The sequence below is a fragment of the Salvelinus alpinus genome, chromosome 8, assembly GCF_045679555.1.
Source record: "Salvelinus alpinus chromosome 8, SLU_Salpinus.1, whole genome shotgun sequence".
NCBI classification, from domain to species: domain Eukaryota; kingdom Metazoa; phylum Chordata; class Actinopteri; order Salmoniformes; family Salmonidae; genus Salvelinus; species Salvelinus alpinus.
The window spans coordinates 83,167,927-83,192,596 of NC_092093.1; the positions used below are offsets into that span (position 1 = coordinate 83,167,927).

General features: G+C 42.0%; 1 protein-coding gene across 2 annotated transcripts in view; it reads right to left on the reverse strand.

Annotated features, from left to right (window-relative positions):
• LOC139583773 (LYR motif containing 4) overlaps positions 1 to 24,670 on the reverse strand; it is a 68,886-nt gene that overhangs the window by 10,579 nt on the left and 33,637 nt on the right. Inside the window, exon 3 of one of the 2 annotated variants that reach the window (XM_071415221.1) lies at positions 11,274 to 11,585. The exons of the other annotated variant lie outside the window; for it this stretch is intronic. Coding sequence (XP_071271322.1) covers positions 11,550 to 11,585 — 36 coding nt within the window. The 3' untranslated portion in view covers positions 11,274 to 11,549. Of the gene's footprint in view, positions 1 to 11,273; positions 11,586 to 24,670 lie in introns of those variants that run through there. 2 annotated transcript variants of the gene reach the window in all.

Here is a 24,670-nt window from a genome sequence, read left to right on the forward strand (position 1 = left end):
ATCCTCAGACCCCTTGTGAGACCATATGCTGACACATGCACATTTGTGGCCTGCTGGAGGTCATTTTGCAGGGCTCTGGCAGTGCACCTCCTTGCACAAAGGCGGAGGTAGCGGTCCTGCTGCTGGGTTGTTGCCCTCCTACGGCCTCCTCCACGTCTCCTGATGTACTGGCCTGTCTCCTGGTAGCGCCTCCATGCTCTGGACACTACGCTGACAGACACAGCAAACCTTTTTGCCACAGCTCGCATTGATGTGCCATCCTGGATGAACTGCACTACCTGAGCCACTTGTGTGGGTTGTAGACTCCGTCTCATGCTACCACTAGAGTGAGAGCACTGCCAGCATTCAAAAGTGACCAAAACATCAGCCAGGAAGCATAGGAACTGAGAAGTGGTCTGTGGTCACCACCTGCAGAATCACTCCTTTTTTGGGGGTGTCTTGCTAATTGCCTATAATTTCCACCTTTTGTCTATTCCATTTGCACAACAGCATGTGAAATGTATTGTCAATCAGTGTTGCTTCCTAAGTGGACAGTTTGATTTCATAGAAGTGTGATTGACTTGGAGTTACATTGTGTTGTTTAAGTGTTCCCTTTATTTTTTTGAGCAGTGTATATGCATACACACATTACCAGTCAAAATTTTGGACACCTACTCATTCCAGGTTTTATTTAAAAAAAAAACTTTTTTCTACATTGTAGAATAATAGTGACGACATCAAAACTATGAAATATGGAGTAACTCTTTATACTTTGCTCCCTTCATCTTTTCCTTAAACTTGACTAGTCTCCCAGTCCTTGCAGTTGAAAAACAAACCCCACAGCATGATGCTGCTTCGCCATAGGGATGTTATTGGGCAGGTGATGAGCGGTGCCTGGTTTCCTCCAGACGTGACGTTTGGCATTCAGACCAAAGAGTTCAATCTTGGTTTCATCAGACAAGAGTATCTTGTTTCATGGTCTGACAATCCTTTAGGTGCCTTTTGACAAACTCCAACCGGGCTAGCATGTGCCTTGTACTGAGGAGTGGCTTCCGTCTGGCCACCCTATCATAAAGGCCTGATTGGTGGAGTGCTGCAGAGATGGTTGTTCTTCTGGAAGGTTCTCCCATCTCCACAGAGGAACTCTGGAGCTGTCAGAGTGACCATCGGGTTCTTGGTCACCTCCCCGACCAAGCCCCTTCTCCCCTGATTGCTCAGTTTGGCTGGGCGGCAAACTCTAGGAAGAGTCTTGGTGGTTCCAAACTTCTTACATTTAAGAATGATGGAGGCCACTGTGTTCTTCGGGGACCTTCAATGCTAAAGAAATGCTTTGGTACCCTTCCCCAGATCTGTGCCTCGACACAATCTTGTCTCGGAGCTCTACGGACAATTCCTTCAACCTCATGGCTTGGTTTTTGATCTGACATGCACTGTCAACTGTAGGACCTTATATACTGGTATGTGCCTTCCCAGATCATGTCCAATCAATTGAATTTATCACAAGCGGACTCCAAATCAAGTTGTAGAAACAGCTCAAGGGTGATCAATGGAAACAGGATGCACCGGAGCTCAATTAATAGTCTCATAGCAAAGGGTCTGAATACTTATTTACATTATGTTTCTGTTTATTTTCAATAAATTAGCAAACATTTCTAAAAAAAAATCCTGTTTTCACCGTCATTGAGGCACTGTGTGTAGATTGATGAGAATTATATATATTTTTTCAACATTTTAGAACAAGGCTGTAATGTAAAAAATGAAGGGTCTGAATACTTTCTGAATGCACTGTATACAGTGCAGTGCAATTAGATCTTTAGAAAGAGGTGAGTCGCTGTGATAATGTTTATTTTTTGTTTTTTGCATGACTAACCTCTGGTGGCAAAGCATTCTACAATGACATGATATCATGCTGTTGTGCCTGGGAGCAAGGCACTTCACCCTTAAAACGGCTCAGGCGGGCTCTGCACTGACCCGGTTCTTCAACCTCTCTGTGGGATAAAGCAAAACGACATCTCTGTGTCCTGTGACTATAGACAATAATGCAATCTTCATCGTTTTCTTCTTCTACCCATTGGATATCTTTTTTTCTCAGGTAGCAAAGCGCCACCATTCCAAGACGAAGCCTATGTGAAGAAGTAGCAATCAAAAATCTACAAAATGTGTCAAGGCTCAGTGTCTGGCACGCTGACAACTAACAGCTAAAAGGTGTTATAAGCCAGGGGAGGCGGTTGTGCCGAAGAATGGAATTGGCAAGACATGTAAGACAGTCATGCCAAGAAACTTGCTAGACTCCGACATCCCACACAAACGTCTTGTTGTCAGTGCCTTTTTAAACATACATGTTTGATGTATACAGTGGACCCATTGAAAAAGAGATCAATCTCTCAATTGGACCTGATTAAATCAAATATACACATACAGTTGAAGTCGGAAGTTTACATACACCTTAGCCAAAAACATTTAAACTCCGTTTTTCACAATTCCTGTCTTAGGTCAGTTAGGATCACCACTTTATTTTCAAAATGTGAAGTGTCAGAATAATAGAGAGAATAATTTACTGCAGCTTTATTTCTTTCATCACATTCCCAGTGGGTCAGAAGTTTACATACACTCAATTAGTATTTGGTAGCATTGCCTTTAAATTGTTCAACTTGGGTCAAATGTTTTGGATAGCCTTCCACAATAAGTTGAGTGAATTTTGGCCCGTTCCTCCTGGTGTAACTGAGTCAGGTTTGTAGGCCTCCTTGCTCGCACACGCTTTTCCAGTTCTGCCCACACATTTTCTATAAGATTGCAGTCAGGGCTTTGTGATGGCCATTCCAATACCTTGACTTTGTTGTCCTTAAGCCATTTTGCCAACGCTTTGGAAGTATGCTTGGGGTCAATGTCCATTTGGAAGACCCATTCGTGACCAAGCTTTAACTTCCGGACTGATGTCTTGAGATGTTGCTTCAATACAGTGAGGGAAAAAAGTATTTGATCCCCTGCTGATTTTGTACGTTTGCCCACTGACAAAGAAATGATCAGTCTATAATTTTAATGGTAGGTTTATTTGAACAGTGAGAGACAGAATAACAACAAAAAAATCCAGAAAAACGCATGTCAAAAACGTTATAAATTGATTTGCATTTTAATGAGGGAAATAAGTATTTGACCCCCTCTCAATCAGAAAGATTTCTGGCTCCCAGGTGTCTTTCATACAGGTAACGAGCTGAGATTAGGAGCACACTCTTAAAGGGACTGCTCCTAATCTCAGTTTCTTACCTGTATAAAAGACACCTGTCCACAGAAGCAATCAATCAATCAGATTCCAAACTCTCCACCATGGCCAAGACCAAAGAGCTCTCCAAGGATATCAGGGACAAGATTGTAGATCTACACAAGGCTGGAATGGGCTACAAGACCATTGCCAAGCAGCTTGGTGAGAAGGTGACAACAGTTGGTGCGATTATTCGCAAATGGAAGAAACACAAAAGAACTGTCAATCTCCCTTGGCCTAGGGCTCCATGCAAGATCTCACCTCGTGGAGTTGCAATGATCATGAGAATGGTGAGGAATCAGCCCAGAACTACACAGGAGGATCTTGTCAATGATCTCAAGGCAGCTGGGACCATAGTCACCAAGAAAACAATTGGTAACACACTACGCCGTGAAGGACTGAAATCCTGCAGCGCCCGCAAGGTCCCCCTGCTCAAGAAAGAACATATACATGCCCGTCTGAAGTTTGCCAATGAACATCTGAATGATTCAGAGGACAACTGGGTGAACGTGTTGTGGTCAGATGAGACCAAAATGGAGTTCTTTGGCATCAACTCAACTTGCCGTGTTTGGAGGAGGAGGAATGCTGCCTATGACCCCAAGAAACCATCCCCACCGTCAAACATGGCGGTGGAAACATTATGCTTTGGGGGTGTTTTTCTGCTAAGGGGACAGGACAACTTCACCGCATCAAAGGGACGATGGACGGGGCCATGTACCGTCAAATCTTGGGTGAAAACCTCCTTCCCTCAGCCAGGGTATTGAAAATGGGTCGTGGATGGGTATTCCAGCATGACAATGACCCAAAACACACGGCCAAGGCAACAAAGGAGTGGCTCAAGACAAAGCACATTAAGGTCCTGGAGTGGCCTAGCCAGTCTCCAGACCTTAATCCCATAGAAAATCTGTGGAGGGAGCTGAAGGTTCGAGTTGCCAAACGTCAGTCTCGAAACCTTAATGACTTGAAGAAGATCTGCAAAGAGGAGTGGGACAAAATCTCTCCTGAGATGTGTGCAAACCTGGTGGCCAACTACAAGAAACATCTGACCTCTGTGATTGCCAACAAGGGTTTTGCCACCAAGTACTAAGTCATGTTTTGCAGAGGGGTCAAATACTTATTTCCCTCATTAAAATGCAAATCAATTTATAAAATTTTTGACATGCGTTTTTCTGGATTTTTTTGTTGATATTCTGTCTCTCACTGTTCAAATAAACCTACCATTAAAATTACAGACTGATAATTTCTTTGTCAGTGGGCAAACGTACAAAATCAGCAGGGGATCAAATACTTTTTTCCCTCACTGTATATCCACATCATTTTCCATCCTCATGATGCCATCTATTTTGTGAAGTGCACCAGTCCCTCCTGCAGCAAAGCACCCCCACAACATGATGCTGCCACCCCCGTGCTTCACGGTTGGGATGGTGTTCTTCGGCTTGCAAGCCTCCCCCTTTTTCCTCCAAACATAACGATGGTCATTATGGCCAAACAGTTCTATTTTTGTTTCATCAGACCAGAGAACATTTTTCAAAAAGTACAATCTTTGTCTCCATGTGCAGTTGCAAACCGTAGTCTGACTTTATGGCGGTTTTGGAGCAGTGGCTTCTTCCTTGCTGAGTGGCCTTTCAGGTTATGTCGATATAGGACTTGTTTTACTGTGGATATAGATACTTTTGTACCTGTTTCCTCCAGCATCTTCACAAGGTCCTTTGCTGTTGTTCTGGGATTGATTTGCACTTTTCGCATCAAAGTACGTTCATCTCTAGGAGACAGAACGAGTCTCCTTCCTGAGCGGTATGACAGCTGTGTGGTCCTGTTTATACTTGCATACTATTGTTTGTACAGATGAACGTGGTACCTTCAGGCATTTGGAAATTGCTCCCAAGAATGAACCAGACTTGTGGAGGTCTACAATTTTCTTTCTGTGGTCTTGGCTGATTTCCCCATGATGTCAAGCAAAGAGGCACTGAGTTTGAAGGTGGGCCTTGAAATATATCCACAGGTACACCTCCAATTGACTCAAATTATGTCAATTAGCCTATCAGAAGCTTCTAAAGCCATGACATCATTTTCTGGAATTTTCCAAGCTGTTTAAAGGCACAGCACAGTATGTAAACTTCTGACCCACTGGAATTGTGATACAGTGAATTATAAGTGAAATAATCTGTCTGTAAACAATAGTTGAAAAATGATTTGTGTCATGTACAAAGTAGATGTCCTAACCGACTTGTCAAAACTATAGTTTGTTAACAAGAAATATGTGGAGTGGTTAAAAGAACGAGTTTTAATGACTCCAACCTAACTGTATGTAAACTTCCGACTTCAACTGTAAATAAGTTCATATTTGATTTATATAAAAGAGGGTTAGTCTGGTCATTGGTTCTAAAAATAGGTCTGGAATTGTATGCCCCTCAATAGGTGCGATCGAAGTTGTAATTTTTCAGCAGTACCACAAGAGGGAAGCCGCTACCCACTCAACCTGACCCAGTCTGTGTCGGTCTTTTACCATTTCATTCTGTCGTTCACATTCTTCCCGTCCCTCTCATTCTCTGACACACACATCTTTCGTTTTGTCGGTGTACACCAGTACGTGAGATGCATCCCGCGCCTCCAAAACACACACACACACTTTCATTCCACCGACAGGGCTGTGTGGACTGTGGTGGTGGAGGGGACGGGCAGGGAATGTAGCCGCAACTATTAACTTTCATGTTAATTGTTGCGGATGTAGCAAGCAGGCGGCTCATAGCAAGGATACACATGCACACACACAGTGTTCTGAGCTAAGCAAACTGAACACACACATACAATACCTTTTAAAAGACGTCACTGTGATGTGATCGCACAACACACATGCCATGATCACGTACGATCATGAAATAAACAGTGTGTGAGCTAGGTACACTGAAGACACAGAATCATTGAGTACACACAGACGCACCCCTTTCTCTCTGTGTTCACACACACTCGCAAGCACACACCAAACTTAACACACAACGACAAATTGAAAAAGTGTTCCCTCAAGTCTCGGTTGGGAGAAAGGGGGGAATCACGACTTGAGGCAAAGTCAAACAGAAAGACAAACGTAACTTAAAGTTCAAAGGTTAACGTGGGCTTCCCGGTCTTTCACACAACTCTTCTGTACCGAGCCCTGAGATCATCTCAGCCTACGACATGCACAAACTCCACGAAGAAAAGTGCTTATTTGCAGCATTCTTCAGTGTAACTTTAAAACAAGGCTGTGTGGTCTCAGCAAATAGAACAGAGACAAATCCTATTATGAGAGGAGAAGATACTGATAGATATTGGGAGAAACACGTCTTGGGTGTCAGGCTTGGATTGGGGGGGGGGGTGTGGGGGTGGGATTTGAAGGGAAGAAGTCAGATGGAGGTGTGAGGGAGGAGAGCACCAGAGGACTTTTTCTGAAGAGGGATTCCCCCTTTTGACGGGAAGCTCCTAAGGTAATGTGGTCAGCTATGATCGACTAGGAATGACTCATCACCCTCTATAATAGACACTCCCTCCTCAATGCCTGCCCTCAAATAAAAAAGGTGCCATTCTGTTCAGTTGCCACAGGTTCATTTGATCATCTGATCATTTGATCTTAAATCCAAATTGATATAGTACAGATCTTCACTGTTCAAATACATAGAGGGAACAGTATCCATCTATCGGAATGGTATTGTTCCATCTTACAGTATCCATCTATCGGAATGGTATTGTTCCATCTTACAGTATCCATCTATCGGAATGGTATTGTTCCATCTTACAGTATCCATCTATCGGAATTTACATTTACATTTAAGTCATTTAGCAGACGCTCTTATCCAGAGCGACTTACAAATTGGTGCATTCACCTTATGATATCCAGTGGAACAACCACTTTACAATAGTGCATCTAACTCTTTTAAGGGGGGGGGTTAGAAGGATTACTTTATCCTATCCTAGGTATTCCTTAAAGAGGTGGGGTTTCAGGTGTCTCCGGAAGGTGGTGATTGACTCCGCTGACCTGGCTGGCTGGAATGGTATTGTTCCATCTTACAGTATCCATCTATCGGAATGGTATTGGTGTGTGAATGGTATTGTTCCATCTTACAGTAACGATACACAAAAACCTAGAAGACAAGAGCCTACATTGTACTTTTATTTTAGTATAGAGCTGTAGTACGAATGTTTATCATAAAGAAGGCATTATGTTTTCAAGTATGGGTCCCGTGTGGCTCAGTTAGTAAAGCATGGCGCTTGCAACGCCAGGGTTGTCGGTTCGATTCCCACGTGGGACAAGTACCAAAAAAAAGTACAACAACGTATGCAGTCATTACTGTAAGTTGCTCTGGATAAGCGCGCCTGCTAAATGACTCAAATGTCAAATGTAACTAGGGACTCGGAAAAGGTAATACGCTGAATGGAAGAGCAGTCATTTAAAAACCTTACATGCAGTATTCATAGTAGAATCATGTCTCAAGGTAAAGCTATTTTTAACCCTTCTGAGGTGTTCAGGTCTGTGGGACCCATTTTCAATGTTACCTAAAACAAAAATAATACAATGAATTATTTGTTTAACCTGAGACTCGTTGGCCTTGGCTCATTTTCTGTGAAGAACATGTCAAATAACACATTTTCATTCTGTGCACCCCCCCATACACATTTATATTACATATGTGGTGTTCAGGTCCACTGGACCCAAGGGTAATAAAAAAGTGTGGAAAAGTGTGCAGGTGAAAACAATTAAAAATGTAACTAAAAAGGTTTGCTGTGTGCCTTCCTCCTCCCTGGGCCTGCTGTTTCAACATAGCACCAAGAACCTGTCTGCCTCCCACTTTTCTTGCACTCTTTACCCATTGTAGTGTGTGAAACTATACAATGTCTTGCAGGAACCTGCACAATGTTATTACAATACATTATAAAAAATATATATATTTTTAAAAATCAGCATTTTCCCACACTCTACCCCAGCTAGGTGCAAATTGGGGGAGGGACACAACAAATAAAGTAGCTTTGCATGTGTGACTCCTTACCACAATCAATCAGTATGGCAGAAAGTATCTCTGCTCAGAGGGCCTTAGAAATCATTTTTGCAGAGGGCTAGTGTGGAAGGAGCGTCTTCCACCTAGGAAGATGAATTTTCCAAAAATGTCTGTCAATTCGGAGTCTGACAGTGAGTTGGAAGAAGAGGATGAGTGACCCTCAGCCAGCCCCTGGACCAGCCCGTCAGCAAACAGCTCATCAGCAGCCTGCAGGAGGAGAAGTATGTCAAACTGAAATTTAATGGTCTTCTTGCCAAAGGAATGAGCCACCCCGCATTGCTCCTAATGTGATAAGGATGCAACCAGGGCTGACGCAGATGGCTGTTACTCATGTGCAGGAAGGACAGTCTTATTTTGAAACTTTAGTTTACTGGCCCAACGCTCTAACCACTAGGCTACCTGTCGCCCCTAACCACTAGGCTACGAGCAATCAGGTTAGTGTGGGACAAGTGGGTGGACCGCCTTCCCCTGTTTTACAACCCTGGGCCCAACGTTACTGTTAATGAGCAGCTTATGCCATTTAGGGGCCGCTGCCCCTTCAGGCAGTACATACCGTTTAAACCCACAAAATATGGAATCAAGATTTGGGCTGCCTGTGATGCTGCCTCATCATTATGCGTGGAACTTGCAAGTGTTTACGGGGAAGCCAGAATTAGGAGTCACTGAGAAGAACCAAGCGGGTTGCTCTGGACGTGACACATGGACACCGTGGCCACAACACTACATGCGCTAACTTTTTTACTTCGCGCAAGCACCGGACAGGAGCTCCTCAAGAGGAAGCTGACGATAGTAGGATCGAAAAAACAAAAAAGCCAGAGCTTCCACCTCAGCTGTTGAATACATGGAACAGGCCAAACAATTTCTCTACGTTTGTGTTCACGGCCAACAAGTTTCTAGTGTCCTATGTGTCAATGGCAGGCAAGAATGTGGTACTCATGAGTACGCCTCATAGGGATAGGAGAATCTGTGGCCAGGAACATAAAAAAACTGAAATCCTAATGGATTACAATGCCACAAAAGGAGGGGTGAATAATTTAGACAAGCTGGTGACTAGCTATGGCTGCAAAATTAGAACCCTACGCTAGATATTCTTCAACATCTTGGCATACAAAGTGTATGTCATCTGGATGGCGTTGAACCCAGATTGGAACAGAAGGAAGCTCCAGATACGGCTGTTTCTCGACAAGCTGGGAAAGGCATTGGTAAGACCTCAAATCCAGAGGCAAAATATTCCAAGGACCCCAGCTTCTGCAGCCATCGTGACAAGGATTCAGGAAGAGGATGCTGGTGCCCAATCCGCCCGACCCACAGAACCAACAACTCCAATACGGAAATAAGTGGTAGTGATCTTGTTGCATGTGTGTGTGTCTGACTCTCCTACCTTGGCCTACTGTGTGTGTCAATTGCAACTCTCTACCATTCAAAAGTTTGGGGTCACTTAGAAATGTCCATGTTTTTGAAAGAAAAGCACATTTTGTCCATTGAAATATCAAATTGATCAGAAATACAGTGTAGACATTGTTAATGTTGGAAATGACTATTGCAGCTGGAAATGGCAGATTTTTTTATGGAATATCTACATATGTGTACAGAGGCTCATTATTAGCAACCATCACTCCTGTGTTCCAATGGCACGTTGTATTAGCTAATCCAAGTTTATCATTTTAAAAGGCTAATTGATCATTAGAAAACCCTTTTGCAATTACGTTAGCCCAGCTGAAAACTGTTGTTCTGATTAAAAAAGCAATAAAACGGGCCTTCTTTAGACTAGTTGAGTATCTGGAACATCAGCATTTGTGGGTTCGATTACAGGCTCGAAATGGCCAGAAACAAATAACTTTCTTCTGAAACGGGTCAGTCTATTCTTGTTCTGAGAAATGAAGGCTATTCCATGTGAGAAATTGCCAACAAACTGAAGACGTCGTACAACGCTGTGCACTACTCCCTTCACAGAACACGGCAACTGGCTCTAACCAGAATAGAAAGAGTGGGAGGCCCCGGTGCACAACTGAGCAAGAGGACAAGTACATTAGAGTGTCTAGTTGGAGAAACAGACACCTCACGAGTCCTCAATTGGCAGCTTCATTAAATAGTACCCACAAAACACCAGCCTCAACGTCAACAGTGAAGAGGCGACTTGAGGATGCTGGCCTTCTAGGCAGAGTTCCTCTGTCCAGTGTGTGTTCTTTTGCCCATCTTAATCTTTTCTTTTTATTGGCCAGTCTGAGATATGGATTTTTCTTTGCAACTCTGCCTAGAAGGCCAGCATCCCGGAGTCGCCTCTTCACTGTTGACGTTGAGATTGGTGTTTTGTGTGTACTATTTAATGAAGTTGCCAGTTGAGGTATACCGTGCAACACCACACTCAGTGTGTCTGAGGCTGGATATTTACTGTCTGAGGCTGGTAACTGAGTCCCGATCTTTACCATTGATATACATCTTAAAAACACACTCTCTCACACTAACTTAGACACGCGCACGCACACACACACACGCCAAAGTATTTTCACAACTCTGCAGCACAACACCTTTACAGTAGCCAGTGCAACAAGATCCTACCAGAGCTCCTTGTTGGAGCACATAGGGACAGGAGCCACAAAAGAGGAGAGGGGTGGATCATCATCACCACACGCAGCACTTAGCCTTTTCAAGCATCTATCACCCTCCAACAGACCCTTCCTTTATCTAACTCCTGCGTCCCAGGAGTGGGCTTTTGGGATCTTTGATTACAGCCCTCATCTACAGTTACCGTAGGCACTATCGACTGTGGAGGCATGCCCTTGAAACTGGGGGAGAGAGATGCCTTCATTGTCCCCCAGGTAACGCCGCCCCTCATAGGTTTCCACTAGCGCACTGCGGCTCCACTGCACACAAAATGGCTGCCATCCACTCCCCTACATTAGTTACTGTATCTTCTTGACAAAAAGTTCTGAAATGTAGGGGAAACAGAGGATATAGAGATGGATGATTTCAGTACATGTACAGTACCAGTCAAGTTTAGACACCTACTCATTCAAGGGTTTTTCTTTATTTTGAATATTTTCTACATTGTACAATAATAGTGAAGACATCAAAATATGAAATAACACATATGGAATCATGATGTAACCAAAAAAAGTGTAAAACAAATCCAAATATTTTATTTTATCACTTGTTGGCTACTTTTCTTTCACTCTGCGGTCCAACTCATCCCAAACCACATAATTGGGTTGAAGTCGGGTGATTGTTGAGGCCAGGTCATCTGATGCGGCACTCCATCACTCTCCTTCTTGGTCAAATAGCCCTTACACAACCTGTAGGTGTTTTGGGTTATTGTCCTGCTGAAAAACAAATGATAGTCCCATTAAGCGCAAACCAGATGGGATGGCATATCGTTGCAGAATGCTGTGGTAGCCAAGCTGGGTAAGTGTGCCTTGATTTTCTAAATAAATCACAGACCGTGTCACCAGCAAAGCACCCCCAAACCATCACACCTCCTCCATGCTTCACGGCGAGATCCACACGTGGAGATCATCCATTCACCACTCTGAGTCTCAAAGACACGGCAGTTGGAACCAAAAATGTCAAATTTGGACACATCAGACCAAAGGACAGATTTCCACCAGTCTAATGTCAATTGCTTGTGTTTGTCACAAGCACGTCTCTTCTTCTTATTGTTGTCCTTCAGTCGTGAATACGACCATGAAGGCCTGATTCACACAGTCTCCTCTGAACAGTTGATGTTGAGATGTGTCTGTTACTTGAACTCTGAAGCACTTATTTGCGCTGCAATTTCTGAGGCTGGTAACTAATGAAGTTTGAGCTGTTCCGGCCATAATATGGTATTGGTCTTTTACTAAATAGGGCTATCTTCTGTATACCAACCCTACCTTGTCACAACAACTGATTAACTTTTAATGAACTTTTAACAAGGCACACCTGTTAATTGAAATGCATTTTAGGGGATTACCTAATGAAGCTGGTTGAGAGAATGCCAAGAATGCGCAAAGCTGTCATCAAGGCAAATTATGTCTACTTTGAATAATCTCACATTTTTGGTTACTACATGATTCCATTTGTGTTATTTCATAGTTTTGATGTCTTCACTATTATTCTACAATGTAGAAAATAGTAAAAAAATTAAGAAACCCCTTGAATGAGTAGGTGTCCCCAAACTTTTGACTGGTACTGTATATCTTACTGCGTGACTGTGTCTAACTCAATGAACAGCACTACAAAGTATGTCAATGTAAATTTTCCCCATTCAAGGGTGAGGGGTGTTTGTTGTCTATGTGGTAAAATGTGGAAAGATTTGCGCCTTTACGGATAACAAACATCATTTCTAGGTTAGTACACGTACAAAGACGAAGTCGGTCAAATTTTAACATCACTAAGCTTGATTAAAAATCATTTTTGGGAGGAGAGAAACATTACCAAGCGTACATCGCCTTTCCTGTCAATGCGTTCTGTTCCACGTTTGAGCGGTGTGCAATTACAGATTATCCGCTCAAAATTGAAACTCAAAAATGCTACTCACAGTTTGCTGCATGCACAAAACAAGTATTAGACAGCAAGCCTCTTGATCCAGGGGGGAATTCTCTACTGTTTCCTGATTTTGGAAGAAGCTAACCACTTAGCTAGCTACTAAATTAGCAAACCAAATGTAGAACTGCAGATTATTCAGAACATTTTAGACAGTTAAGTTAATAGTTCTAAGATATCTAGCTAGCAGACATTTAGTTATGAACTCTATACTGTAACTAGATCACCTGGCTGCACAACAGTGAGTGACTCACGTTGTGTGCTTGTAAACAAACACCACATGACTGGGGACTACCGGTAAGCTTCATAATGTAAAATTGTGACAGGTGAAATGAAGAACCCGATCTTCTTTATCTCCTAAAATATTGCACAAGTTGATTGCAGGTAAATATTCAAATGTATACATAAAAACTTCAAAATAAACCGTCTTGTGGCCATTTCCAAATACCCCGGTATATCGCCCAAGCCTATTACACACTACTAAAAAGCATGAATGGTAGGCCTAATTTACCTTAATAGAAAACTAGGATGTATAAGCCTTATGGTTTACTTGAATGCTGAAAAAAAAATAAAAAATACGTTTAGACAATTTTCACACTAATTTGAATAGGACAATTTGTACTGATGTTATGCATAAAACCTCTAGCCTCAATCCCAGTGAAATTAAATAGTGAAACGTAGGGTGATTCCGGTTGGATTTTGAGCCGAAAATTTAAACTTTTTAAATTATGCTAGGAAGTCAGAGCAGGGTTACACTATACATTTTCTGGTCATAAACATACACTATGTATACATTATGATCGTTCCAATGCATATGAAGGAAGGATGACAATTTATTCCTCTTCGTCCATGTCAAATGGCAGTTTCAGTGAGACTGTGGGGTCAACATGAGGTCGCGTCCTCGGGTCTGCCCCCCCCCGGGAGCGCCCACTCCATCCCCGACATTCAGCTGGACGAGTTATGACACCCCAAAAAGTGGTGGCCCTGTTCAGTGCGTGTGTTAGTGATTCAGCCGTCATTGTGGCTTGGTTTTCTAATGGCGAACAATATTTGTTTTGTCTGAGAAAGGCAGAAGGAGATTGAGAAAGCAATGTCCTGATTTGTTATGGCGGTGCCCACATCACAGCAGCCTCCTGTGTAATTCAATACCTGGGTCGTCCTGTGCTACCTGGTTCCTAATGTTTGGTATTATTGCATCATGGCTTATAAACTGAATCAAGGATTTTCTCTGGAAAGCCTCGAGCTACAAGACCTGGGCTGCGTCCTTAATGGCAACCCATTCCATCTATAGTCCTATGGGCCCTGCTCCAAAGTAGTGCACTGTAAAGGGAAGAGTGCTATTTGGGACGTAGATCTGGCTGGCGGTGGTTCCGTGTCCAGACTACACATATATGGAGGGAAGCTCTCCCCTGAAAGGAAAAGCCTGTCAGTGCAATGGGGTTTGGCAAAATGGAGGGAGGGTTTTTTGTTTTTGTGGAGATAGGAGGCCTAAGACAATTAGAACTGCAGCATATCTGAACATATCTGTCCGTTAACAGGACACACTTGCAGAAGTAAATACTGAGGATGTTGCTCCCCTTTTTTCCAGCGTTCTTTCCCACCGAGCCCGTAAACTATATATTAAAGTCACTCCTTTCTGGCTGCCTGGCAGTTGATGAATAATGAATTGCATATAAAACTGTCCGCCGTTGAAGCAACTTTTAACAAGATGTGCAGTACGCCACATGACTCTGTTAAGTTCCCCCTCCACGTCGCTCACAGCGCCGCAGTGATAAAGCAGATTGTATTAATGACCCAATCCCCAGCCCTATGGGTAAAAAAGGGCGATCACCTTTCAGTTAGTGGCCACGTTTCATGTTTTTTCCTCCTGAACGATTTGGCATCACAACCCCCCAAAAATGTACATGAAAAGTTAGGGATGCTAAGCTAAACAAGCTAGCTGGTCTGAGTGTTTGTCGTCTAATTGGGCGATGTGAGCCTCAGCAGGCCACACACACACACAAAAGCTGTGGCCCAATTAGCTTTGCCTGATCAAACGGCGGGAACTAATGAGATACTATTATGCATAATTAGAATAAAGTCACCTTATCCGATTCACTCTTGCCACCCAGATAATGATGAGGTATACTGCGAATTCGGGAAGTATTCAGACTCCTTGACTTTTTCCACTAAAATAGATGATATATATATTTTTTTTTATCCTCAATCTACACACAATACCCCATAAGGACAAAGCATAAACAGGTTTTTAGACATTTTTGCAAATGTATTAAAAATAAAAAAACAGAAATACCTTATTTACATAAGTATTCAGACCCTTTACTCAGTACTTTGTTGAAGAACCTTCGGCAGCGATTACGGCCTTTAACTTGTGGATTTAACAAGGGACAGCAATAAGGGATCATAGCTTTCACCTGCTTCTAATGTTTTGTACACTTTGTGTATGTGGAGAGCTGAGCGGTCTCTGCCTCATACCTCAATGAGACACGCTCTAAATCGGGGATGTTGAAGAGATGACGACAACCCAGTAGTGCCGTGTGTGGAGTTCCCTCGGTACCACTGTTCACAGACTAGCTCTGATCTTTCACTTCTGTCCACCACACAACATAGCATAGCAAAAAGTGCTGGGTAAAAAAGGCTAGCCCAGCTACGCTCCCATTTATCTCCCGCTGTCTTTCTTAGTCTCTTCCCTTATGTTTGTCTTAACACAACTTTTGTGGGAGTTTTGCTACAGTGAGAGGTCTGGACTCTCAGCTGGGATCAAATTCCAGGGGACCAAGCACTTAAAGGGATGGAGCTCCAAGTAAGTGGCCTTAATCAATAAGTACTTAGGGGCCACTGGCAGACAAGGCCTATAGAGCAAGGCCAGGCTAGACGTAGGCGACTAGTTCTCTCCAGAGACATATGGCCATCTGATCTCACATCAGCTCTTGAGAAGAAGAGAGCAAGATAAGTGGTAGAGAGGAGGAGGGAGATGGAACAAGGAAGAGAGAGCGAGACAGAGCGAGAGAAAGCGAGAGAAAGCGAGGTGAGGAATTGTCTATCAGCGCAGCCAATGTCTTAGCGCGAGCTATATGGAAGGGAAACATGAAGGAAAATATATTGTCATCTGTAGCCAGGTGAAATCAGCGAAAACAAGCTCAATAACTCTCCTATTGAACATGCATTTAGCTATATTCATCTTGATTTACCCAGTTTATCAATAAAGATTTGCCATTCAAATACATTTTTACCATTACGTTATGTAGTTAGACTGGTAAAAACAAATAGAATGAAGAAAATAATTGTATGATTGCACAATTGATTCATTAATGCATACATCAAATGTCAAATGTAATGATAAAGATGCCCAATGATAGAACAGAACAGTAACTGAGTTTGTCTGGCTCAAGTGCCATTCTGTGACTTAAGCTAATATGCCTTTTTTCTTGCCGTGGTATCATTCTGGTATCGAGTATCGTGGCCATATCGAGTATAGTTATACTAAACCTGGTATCAAAGTAAAAATTCTGGTATCACAAAACTACAAAAGACAAAGTTATGGAATTTATAATGGAAAAAATGTGTTGCATCACTCCGAATGAGTTCCAGACATTTGTAGAATCTATGGGAGGCAGGTAGCCTAGCGGTTAAGAGCATTGGGCCAGTAACAGAAATGTCGCTGGATCGAATCCCCGGGCCGACAAGGTAGAAAAATGTGCAGTACAATTTTAGGACAGGTCTGATTTATAACACGAAACACGCGTATGTACGTCGTGCGCCAAGTTTATAAATCTCATTATTATTATTAGACATACATATTCTTTTCAGAAATGGAGCAAGCAGTGTGAAATTCACACAATGGTTATAAATGATGCCCCTGTCCACTACCGGACAAACTGATGGCTGTCAAGTAAACAGCTGACCTCTGACACCGACTGCATCACTCAGTATCAGAGGCATCATGACCCTCTAGATGGAAAAACATGACACACAGGTATATGTATGTATGTACATACACACACAGTTGAAGTCAGAAGTTCACATAAACACATTTTAATGACTCCAACCTAAGTGTTTCAACCACTCCACAAATTTCTTGTTAACAAACTATAGGCAAGTCTTTTGCTGGAATTATAAGTGACTTTGGCAAGTCGGTTAGGACATCTACTTTGTGCATGACACAAGTCATTTTTCCAACAATTGTTTACAGACAGATTATTTCACTTATAATTCACTGTATCACAATTCCAGTGGGTCAGAAGTTTACATACACTATGTTGACTGTGCCTTTAAACAGCTTGGAAAATTGCAGAAAATGATGTCATGGCTTTAGAAGCTTCTGATAGGCTAATTGGCATCATTTGAGCAATTTGGAGGTGTACCTGTGGATGTATTTCAAGGCCTACCTTCAAACTCAGTGCCTCCTTGCTTGACATCATGGGGAAATCAAAAGAAAAAAAATATTGTAGACCTCCCCAATTCTGGTTCAACCTTTGGAGCAATTTGAAAACGCCTGAAGGTACCACGTTCATCTGTATAAACAATAGTATGCAAGCATAAACACCATGGGACCACGCAGCAGTCATACCTCTCAGGAAGGAGACCCATTCTGTCTCCTAGAGATGAACGTACTTTGATGCGAAAAGTGCAAATCAATCCCAGAACAGCAGCAAAGGACCTTCTGAAGATGCTGGAGGAAACAGGTACAAAAATATCTATATCCACAGTAAAACGAGTCCTATATCAACATAACCTGAAAGGCCGCTCAGCAAGGAAGAAGCCACTGCTCCAAAACCGCCATAAAAAAGCCAGACTACAGTTTGCAACTGCACATGGGGACAAAGATCATACTTTTTGGAGAAATGTTCTCTGGTCTGATGAAACAGAAATAGAACTGTTCGGCCATAATGACCATCGTTATGTTTGGAGGAAAAAGGGGGCGGCTTACAAGCCGAAGAACACCATCCCAACCATGAAGCACAGGGGTGGCAGCATCATGTTGTATGCATGCTTTGCTGGAGGAGGGCCTGGTGTACTTCACAAAATAGATGGCATCATGAGGATGGAAAATTATGTGGATATATTGTAGCAAGATTTCAAGACATCAGTCAGGAAGTTCAAGCTTGGTCGCAAATGAGTCTTCCAAATGGGCAATGACCCCAAGCATACTTCCAAAGTTGTGGCAAAATAGCTTAAGGACAACAAAGTCAAGGTATTGGAGCGGCCATCACAAAGCCCTAACCTCAATCCCGTAGAAAACTTGTGGGCAGAACTGAAAAAGCGTGTGCGAGCGAGGAGGCCTACAAACCTGACTCAGTTACACCAGCTCTGTCAGGAGGAATGGGCCAAAATTCACCCAACTTATTGTGGGAAGCTTGTGGAACGCAACCCGAAACGTTTGACCCAAGTTAATCAATTTAAAGGCAATGCTACCAAATACTAATTGAGTGTATGTAAACTTCTGACCCACTGGGAATGTGATGAAAGAAATAAAAGCTGAAATCACTCTCTACTATTATTCTGACACTTCACATTCTTAAAATAAAGTGGTGATCCTAACTGACCTAAAACAGGGAATGTTTACTAGGATTAAATGTCAGGAATTGTGAAAAACAGCGTTTAAATGTATTTGGCTAAGGTGTATGTAAACTTTCGACTTCAACTGTAGACACACACACATATATAATATACACTCATCAAAAAAAGAAACACATGTTTTTCAGGACCCTGTCATTCAAAGACAATTCATAAAAATCGAAATAACTTCACAGATCTTCATTGTCGAGGGTTTAAAAACACGGTTGGCCATGCTTGTTCAATGAACCATAAACAATAAATGAACATACATCTGTGGAACTGTCGTTAAGACACTAACAGCTTACAGACGGTAGGCCATTAAGGTCAAAGTTATGAAAATTTAGGACACTAAAGAGGCCTTTCTACTGACTCTGAAAAACACCAAAAGAAAGGGTCCCAGGGTCCCTGCTCATCTATGTGAACGTGCCTTAGGCATGCTGCAAGGAGGCATGAGGACTGCAGATGTTACAGGGAAGACAGCCTCCTCCCTCATGTGGTACCCTTCCTGCATGCTCATTCTGACATGACCCTCCAGCATGACAATGCCACCAGCCATACTGCTCGTTCTGTGCGTGATTTCCTGCTGCCATGGCCAGCGAAGAGCCCGGATCTCAATCCCACATCTGGGACCTGTTGGATCGGCGGGTGAGGGCTAGGGCCATTCCCCCCAGAAATGTCCGGGAACTTGCAGGTGCCTTGGTGGAAGGGTGGGGTAACATCTCACAGCAAGAACTGGCAACTCTGGTGCAGTCCATGAGGAGGAGATGCACAGCAGTACTTAATGCAGCTAGTGGCCACACCAGATACTGACTGTTACTTTTGATTGACCCCTCATTTGTTCAGGGGCACATTATTCAATTTCTGTTAGTCACATGTCTGTGGAACTTGTTCAGTTTATGTCTCAGTTGTTGAATCTTATGTTCATACAAATATTTACACATGTTAAGTTTGCTGAAAATAAACAGTTGACAGTGAGAGGATGTTTATTTTTTTGCTGAGATATACATATACAGTATATGCTGATGAAATTGGTATCAGCTTTTTTTGGTCCTCCAATAATTGGTATCGGTGTTGATAAATCATAATCGGTTGACCTCTACCAGAAAGATAAATTAGCAATATGCAAGAGACTATAGTTGAGTTACAGTAATGAATTAATGAAGAAACGTCTGAGAATGGAATTGTTAATACAAGTGTATTTAATAAAATATTTTTGGGATGCACATACAAGGCATAAAGCTTAAGTTCAAGGCATTAACAAGCATTATTCTAAACACCCACACAGCGAGACAGAGGACATATCCTGTCTTCTCTCAATAGAAGACAGGATATGTGCACACTGCCCTCAAAGTGAGGTGTTAACTGAGCTGTACTTCCTAACCTCCTGCCAAATGTATGACCATAGAGACACATATATCCCTCAGATTACACAGACCCACAAAGAATTTGAAAATAAATCTAATTTTGATAACTCCCATATCTATTGGATGAAATACCACAGTGTGCAATCACAGCAGCAAGATTTGGGACCTGTTGCCACAAGAAAAGGGCAACCAGTGAAGAACAAACGCCATTGTAGTTTATTTTCCCTTTTGTACATCATTACAACACATTTGATATGTATTCATTCTTTTGGAAGTTTTATGAGTAATGTTTACTGTTAAGTTTGTTTATTTCACTTTTGTTCATTACCCATTTCACTTGCTTTGGCAATGTAAACATGTTCCTCAGGCCAATAAAGCCTTTATATTGAATTGAGATAAACCCTAGCGTGAAAGGCCATGCCCCAAAAGTCCTTGGGGTGGAGAGAGAAAATCTCAACACAGCAGGTCGGGAACAAATAAAGAGAAAGATGTATTGTTCTAAGACCCCTTTATAAGCATCGAGTTGTTTGTATTCAAAAGTTGTTGACCAATAGTATTACTGTAAAGTTAACCTCCAATCAGATATCAGACCTATATGATGTAACCTCTGCTTCTCAGAGATGTTACAATGCGGGTTGGCAAGACCAACACAGAGAACGCTGACTTCCTAAGACAACACATGGCAAATCTGGTATACAGTTGATAAGAAGATTCACGTCGGGGGCTGCCCTACACCTTATCAGCACAAATGCACATTTCACTTAATAAGAACCATGATCATTTGGGGTAACTCTAGCCTTGATCTAGGTTTAAAATATCACTAAAAAAGTGTTACAATACTCGGTACAGAAGTTTGAGAAGTCGGTGTGCAATGTGATATTAGAGTAGGCTGACATATCTGGACATAAAATGTATGGATTATTAGAACAGATCGGCATATCGGAGTGTAGAATAGATAGACAGGTAGAGAGTAAATAAATGGTGACTCATGTCTTAAGGTGTTGCATTTGAACATTTTAAGGTGTTGCAAGCTGCGAGGGAGGGAGAAATGCGTGACTCAGTTTCTCCTCTGGTGCCATGTCACGGCGGGGGTCCAAATGAGACGTGCCAGCCCACGGCAACACACGCTGGCAGTGTTCAATCGGCCGCAGTAAAACAGAGCACTAGCCGTCCAATATGCTCAAGCCAAATTGTTATCCTTGGGTCGACAACAAACACCCTGGGTTTCGTTACAAATCATAATTCTGCCACCCCGTGACCAAATGTACATTAGGCCTTTGAGAAGAACAGAAGTTAAAAAAATATCTTCCCAAACTGCTCCGTGCTTCTCCACTTGCAATCTTGTATCAGTGTGGTGAACAACAGCCTCTGGGTCAATGGATGAGAAACATTAAAACTGTGTTTTATTGGAAAAGAGGAAAGGAGACCAAAAAATAAATGTGGACAAGAGCCAGTCCAACGGGATTGAAACCATGACCAAGAAATGTATCGAGCCAACCAATTTAGCCACCCCTGCCTAGAGTGATGGACATACCGTAGTGCACTTCATGGTAGTCAATTCCATTGGGATTTCACTCCACTCAGATGGGTCCATTTGTATTCATGTAGATGGAATTCCGAGAAGCAAAATCATTCGCTTTTATGGCGTATTAGGCTGTATAATATACGGCATTAACTACTGCTTGGCCTAGCTCATTCACTGGCCTATTCCCAACTCACCATCTTACACACACGTACACACAAAACATGGGTAAACATGCATTGCACACAGCAAACAAGTGACACAAGCTCAGGATCAAACACACCTGGGTAAACAGTACAGGCAGTCAGGCAGACACACGTTACCAACAGTAGCCCAGCCTAAATAGCTTTCCATAAGCAAACTAATAGCTGTCCAATCCACTAAATACTCTTGTAACACATTCTATTTGGGCCCGGATAAAGGTAGGTCTTGATAATCGTATAGGGTGATGAAGTGTGTATTGAGGTTAGGCTATACATGTTGCTAAAGTTTAAAAAAATGTTCAGCAGGGAATCACTGTTGGTTTTCGTACCAAGACCCTCAGGTCCTAGACACACTGCTAATGCCGATATCGCTCACTCCTAACACAGTCCAATCACACAGAGCTAAGGAAGTTGTAAGGCCCATTGCAGAGTTATTACTGGGAAGCTACGCTAACACCGATAGCATAATTATTGGGATTCAAAACATGTCTTGTAGGCCCACAAAATGAACACCGTCTGAAACGCATCAGTGTGTCATTGTAATTATGTGCATTTAAAGCTTGGAAATGTATGAAAAAATTGCTGACTACAAATAATCTATAACTGGGATAATAATTCACTAACTAGTCAAATAAATGAACAAAATGTGCACACGTGGCTACATGGGGCTCTCGATTTGATCTCAAAACAAGTGCATCTACTCACAAACGCTCATGCTGTAAACAGTCCGGTTCAAAGTAAATGGCACAGATCCATATAGGGCAATGGTCATTTGCAAATACAATAGAATTGCATATACAGTACTGCAGCTTTGATTGTTGCTGCCGCACTGGTCTGTTTAGTGTACGGGCTGAGTGTGTGTCAATGCAATAGAATCCTACTCCGATGCATTCTGCCTACAACAAAAGCTCTTGCTCTTAGTTTTGTTTCGGTATGTTGCATTGAAAGTGGCTAATATTGCGTTGATTCGATCACAATTGTCTCAGTAATGGGAAACATTGATTTAACATTGTTAACAGGGACATTTCTAGAACAGTGGTCACCAACCTTTTCTCTACCGCTCAGATGTTTTTTTAACCTGACTTAAGAAACATAAGCCTATGCAACATGAATAAAAACAGTACTGTAGCAATGAGGAATGTGCAGTAAGCTATAATTCCATGCGCATATTGGCTTTGCTTGAATTGCCTGCCAAAGCATTGTTGTTTGGATAGATATATATATTAGAGGTCGACCGATTATGATTTTTGAAGGCCGATACCGATACCGATTATTGGAGGACCCAAAAAAAAACGATACCGATTAATCGGACGATTTAAAAAAAATGTATTTGTAATAATGACAATTACAACAATACTGAATGAACACTTATTTTAACTTTATATAATACATCAATAAATTCAATTTAGCCTCAAATAAATAATGAAACATGTTCAATTTGGTTTAAATAATGCAAAAACAAAGTGTTAGAGAAGAAAGTAAAAGTGCAATATGTGCCATGTAAAAAAGCTAACGTTTAAGTTCCATGCTCAGAACATGAGAACATATGAAAGCTGGGGGTTCCTTTTAACATGAGTCTTCAATATTCCCAGGTAAGAAGCTTTAGGTTGTAGTTATTATAGGACTATTTCTCTCTATACGATTTGTATTTCATATAACTTTGACTATTGGATGTTCTTATAGGCACTTTAGTATTGCCAGTGTAACAGTATCGCTTCCGTCCCTCTCCTCGCTCCTACCTGGGCTCGAACCAGGAACACATCGACAACAGCCACCCTTGAAGCAGCGTTACCCATGCAGAGCAAGGGGAACAACTACTCCAAGTCTCAGAGCGAGTGACATTTGAAACGCTATTAGCGCGCACTCCACTAACTAGCTAGCCATTTCACATCGGTTACACCAGCCTAATCTTGGGAGTTGATAGGCTTGAAGTCATAAACAGGGCAATAGCTGCTGGCAAACGCACAAAAGTGCTGTTTGAATGAATGCTTACGAGCCTGCTGCTGCCTACCATCGCTCAGTCAGACTGCTCTATCAAATCATAGACTTAATTATAACATAATAACACACAGAAATACGAGCCTTTGGTCATTAAAATGGTCGATTCCGGAAACTATCATTTCAAAAACTAAACGTTGATTCTTTCAGTGAATACGGAACCGTTCCGTATTTTATCTAACGGGTGGCATCCCTAGTCTAAATATTGCTGTTACATTGTACAACCTTCAATAGTATGTCATAATTATGTACAATTCTGGCAAATTAATTACGGCCTTTGTTAGGAATAAATGGACTTCACACAGTTCGCAATGAGCCAGGCGGCCCAAACTGCTGCATATACCCTGACTGCTTGCACGAAAGAAGTGACACAATTTCCCTAATTATAAGAAATTCATGTTAGCAGGCAATATTAATATTATTAATATTTACAATAATATTATTAAATATGCAGGTTTAAAAATATATACTTGTGTATTGATTTTAAAGAAAGGCATTGATGTTTATGGTTAGGTACATTGGTGCAACGACAGTGCTTTTTTCGCAAATGCGCTTGTTAAATCACCACCCGTTTGTCGAAGTAGGCTGTGATTCGATGAGAAATTAACAGGCACCGCATCGGTTATATGCAACGCAGGACACGCTAGATAAACTAGTAATATCATCAACCATGTGTAGTTAACTAGTGATTATGTTAAGATTGATTGTTTTTTATAAGATAAGCTTAATGCTAGCTAGCAATTTACCTTGGCTTCTTGCTGCCCTCGCGTAACAGGTAGTCAGCTTGCCACGCAGGCTCCTCGTGGAGTGCAATGTAAGGCAGGTGGTTAGAGCGTCGGACTAGTAACCGGTAGATTACAAAAATGAATCCCTGAGCTGACAAGGTAAAAATCTGTCATTCTGCCCCTGAACAAGGCAGTTAACCCACCGTTCCTAGGCCGTCATTGAAAATAAGAACGTGTTCTTAACTGACTTGCCTAGTTAAATAAAAAGGTGTAAAAAATATATATATATTCTGCAAATCGGTGTCCAAAAATACAGATTACCGATTGTTATGAAAACTTGAAATTGGCCCTAATTAAAATCAGCCATTCCGATTAAATCGGTCGACCTCTAATATATATATAAATAAATAGGATCTAGGCTAAATGATCACACCGGTAATAGATCCGTTGTTGTATTACTTGTGAAGCACAGCTGAGTGAGCATACATTTAAATAATTTGCTTTTTATTTTAC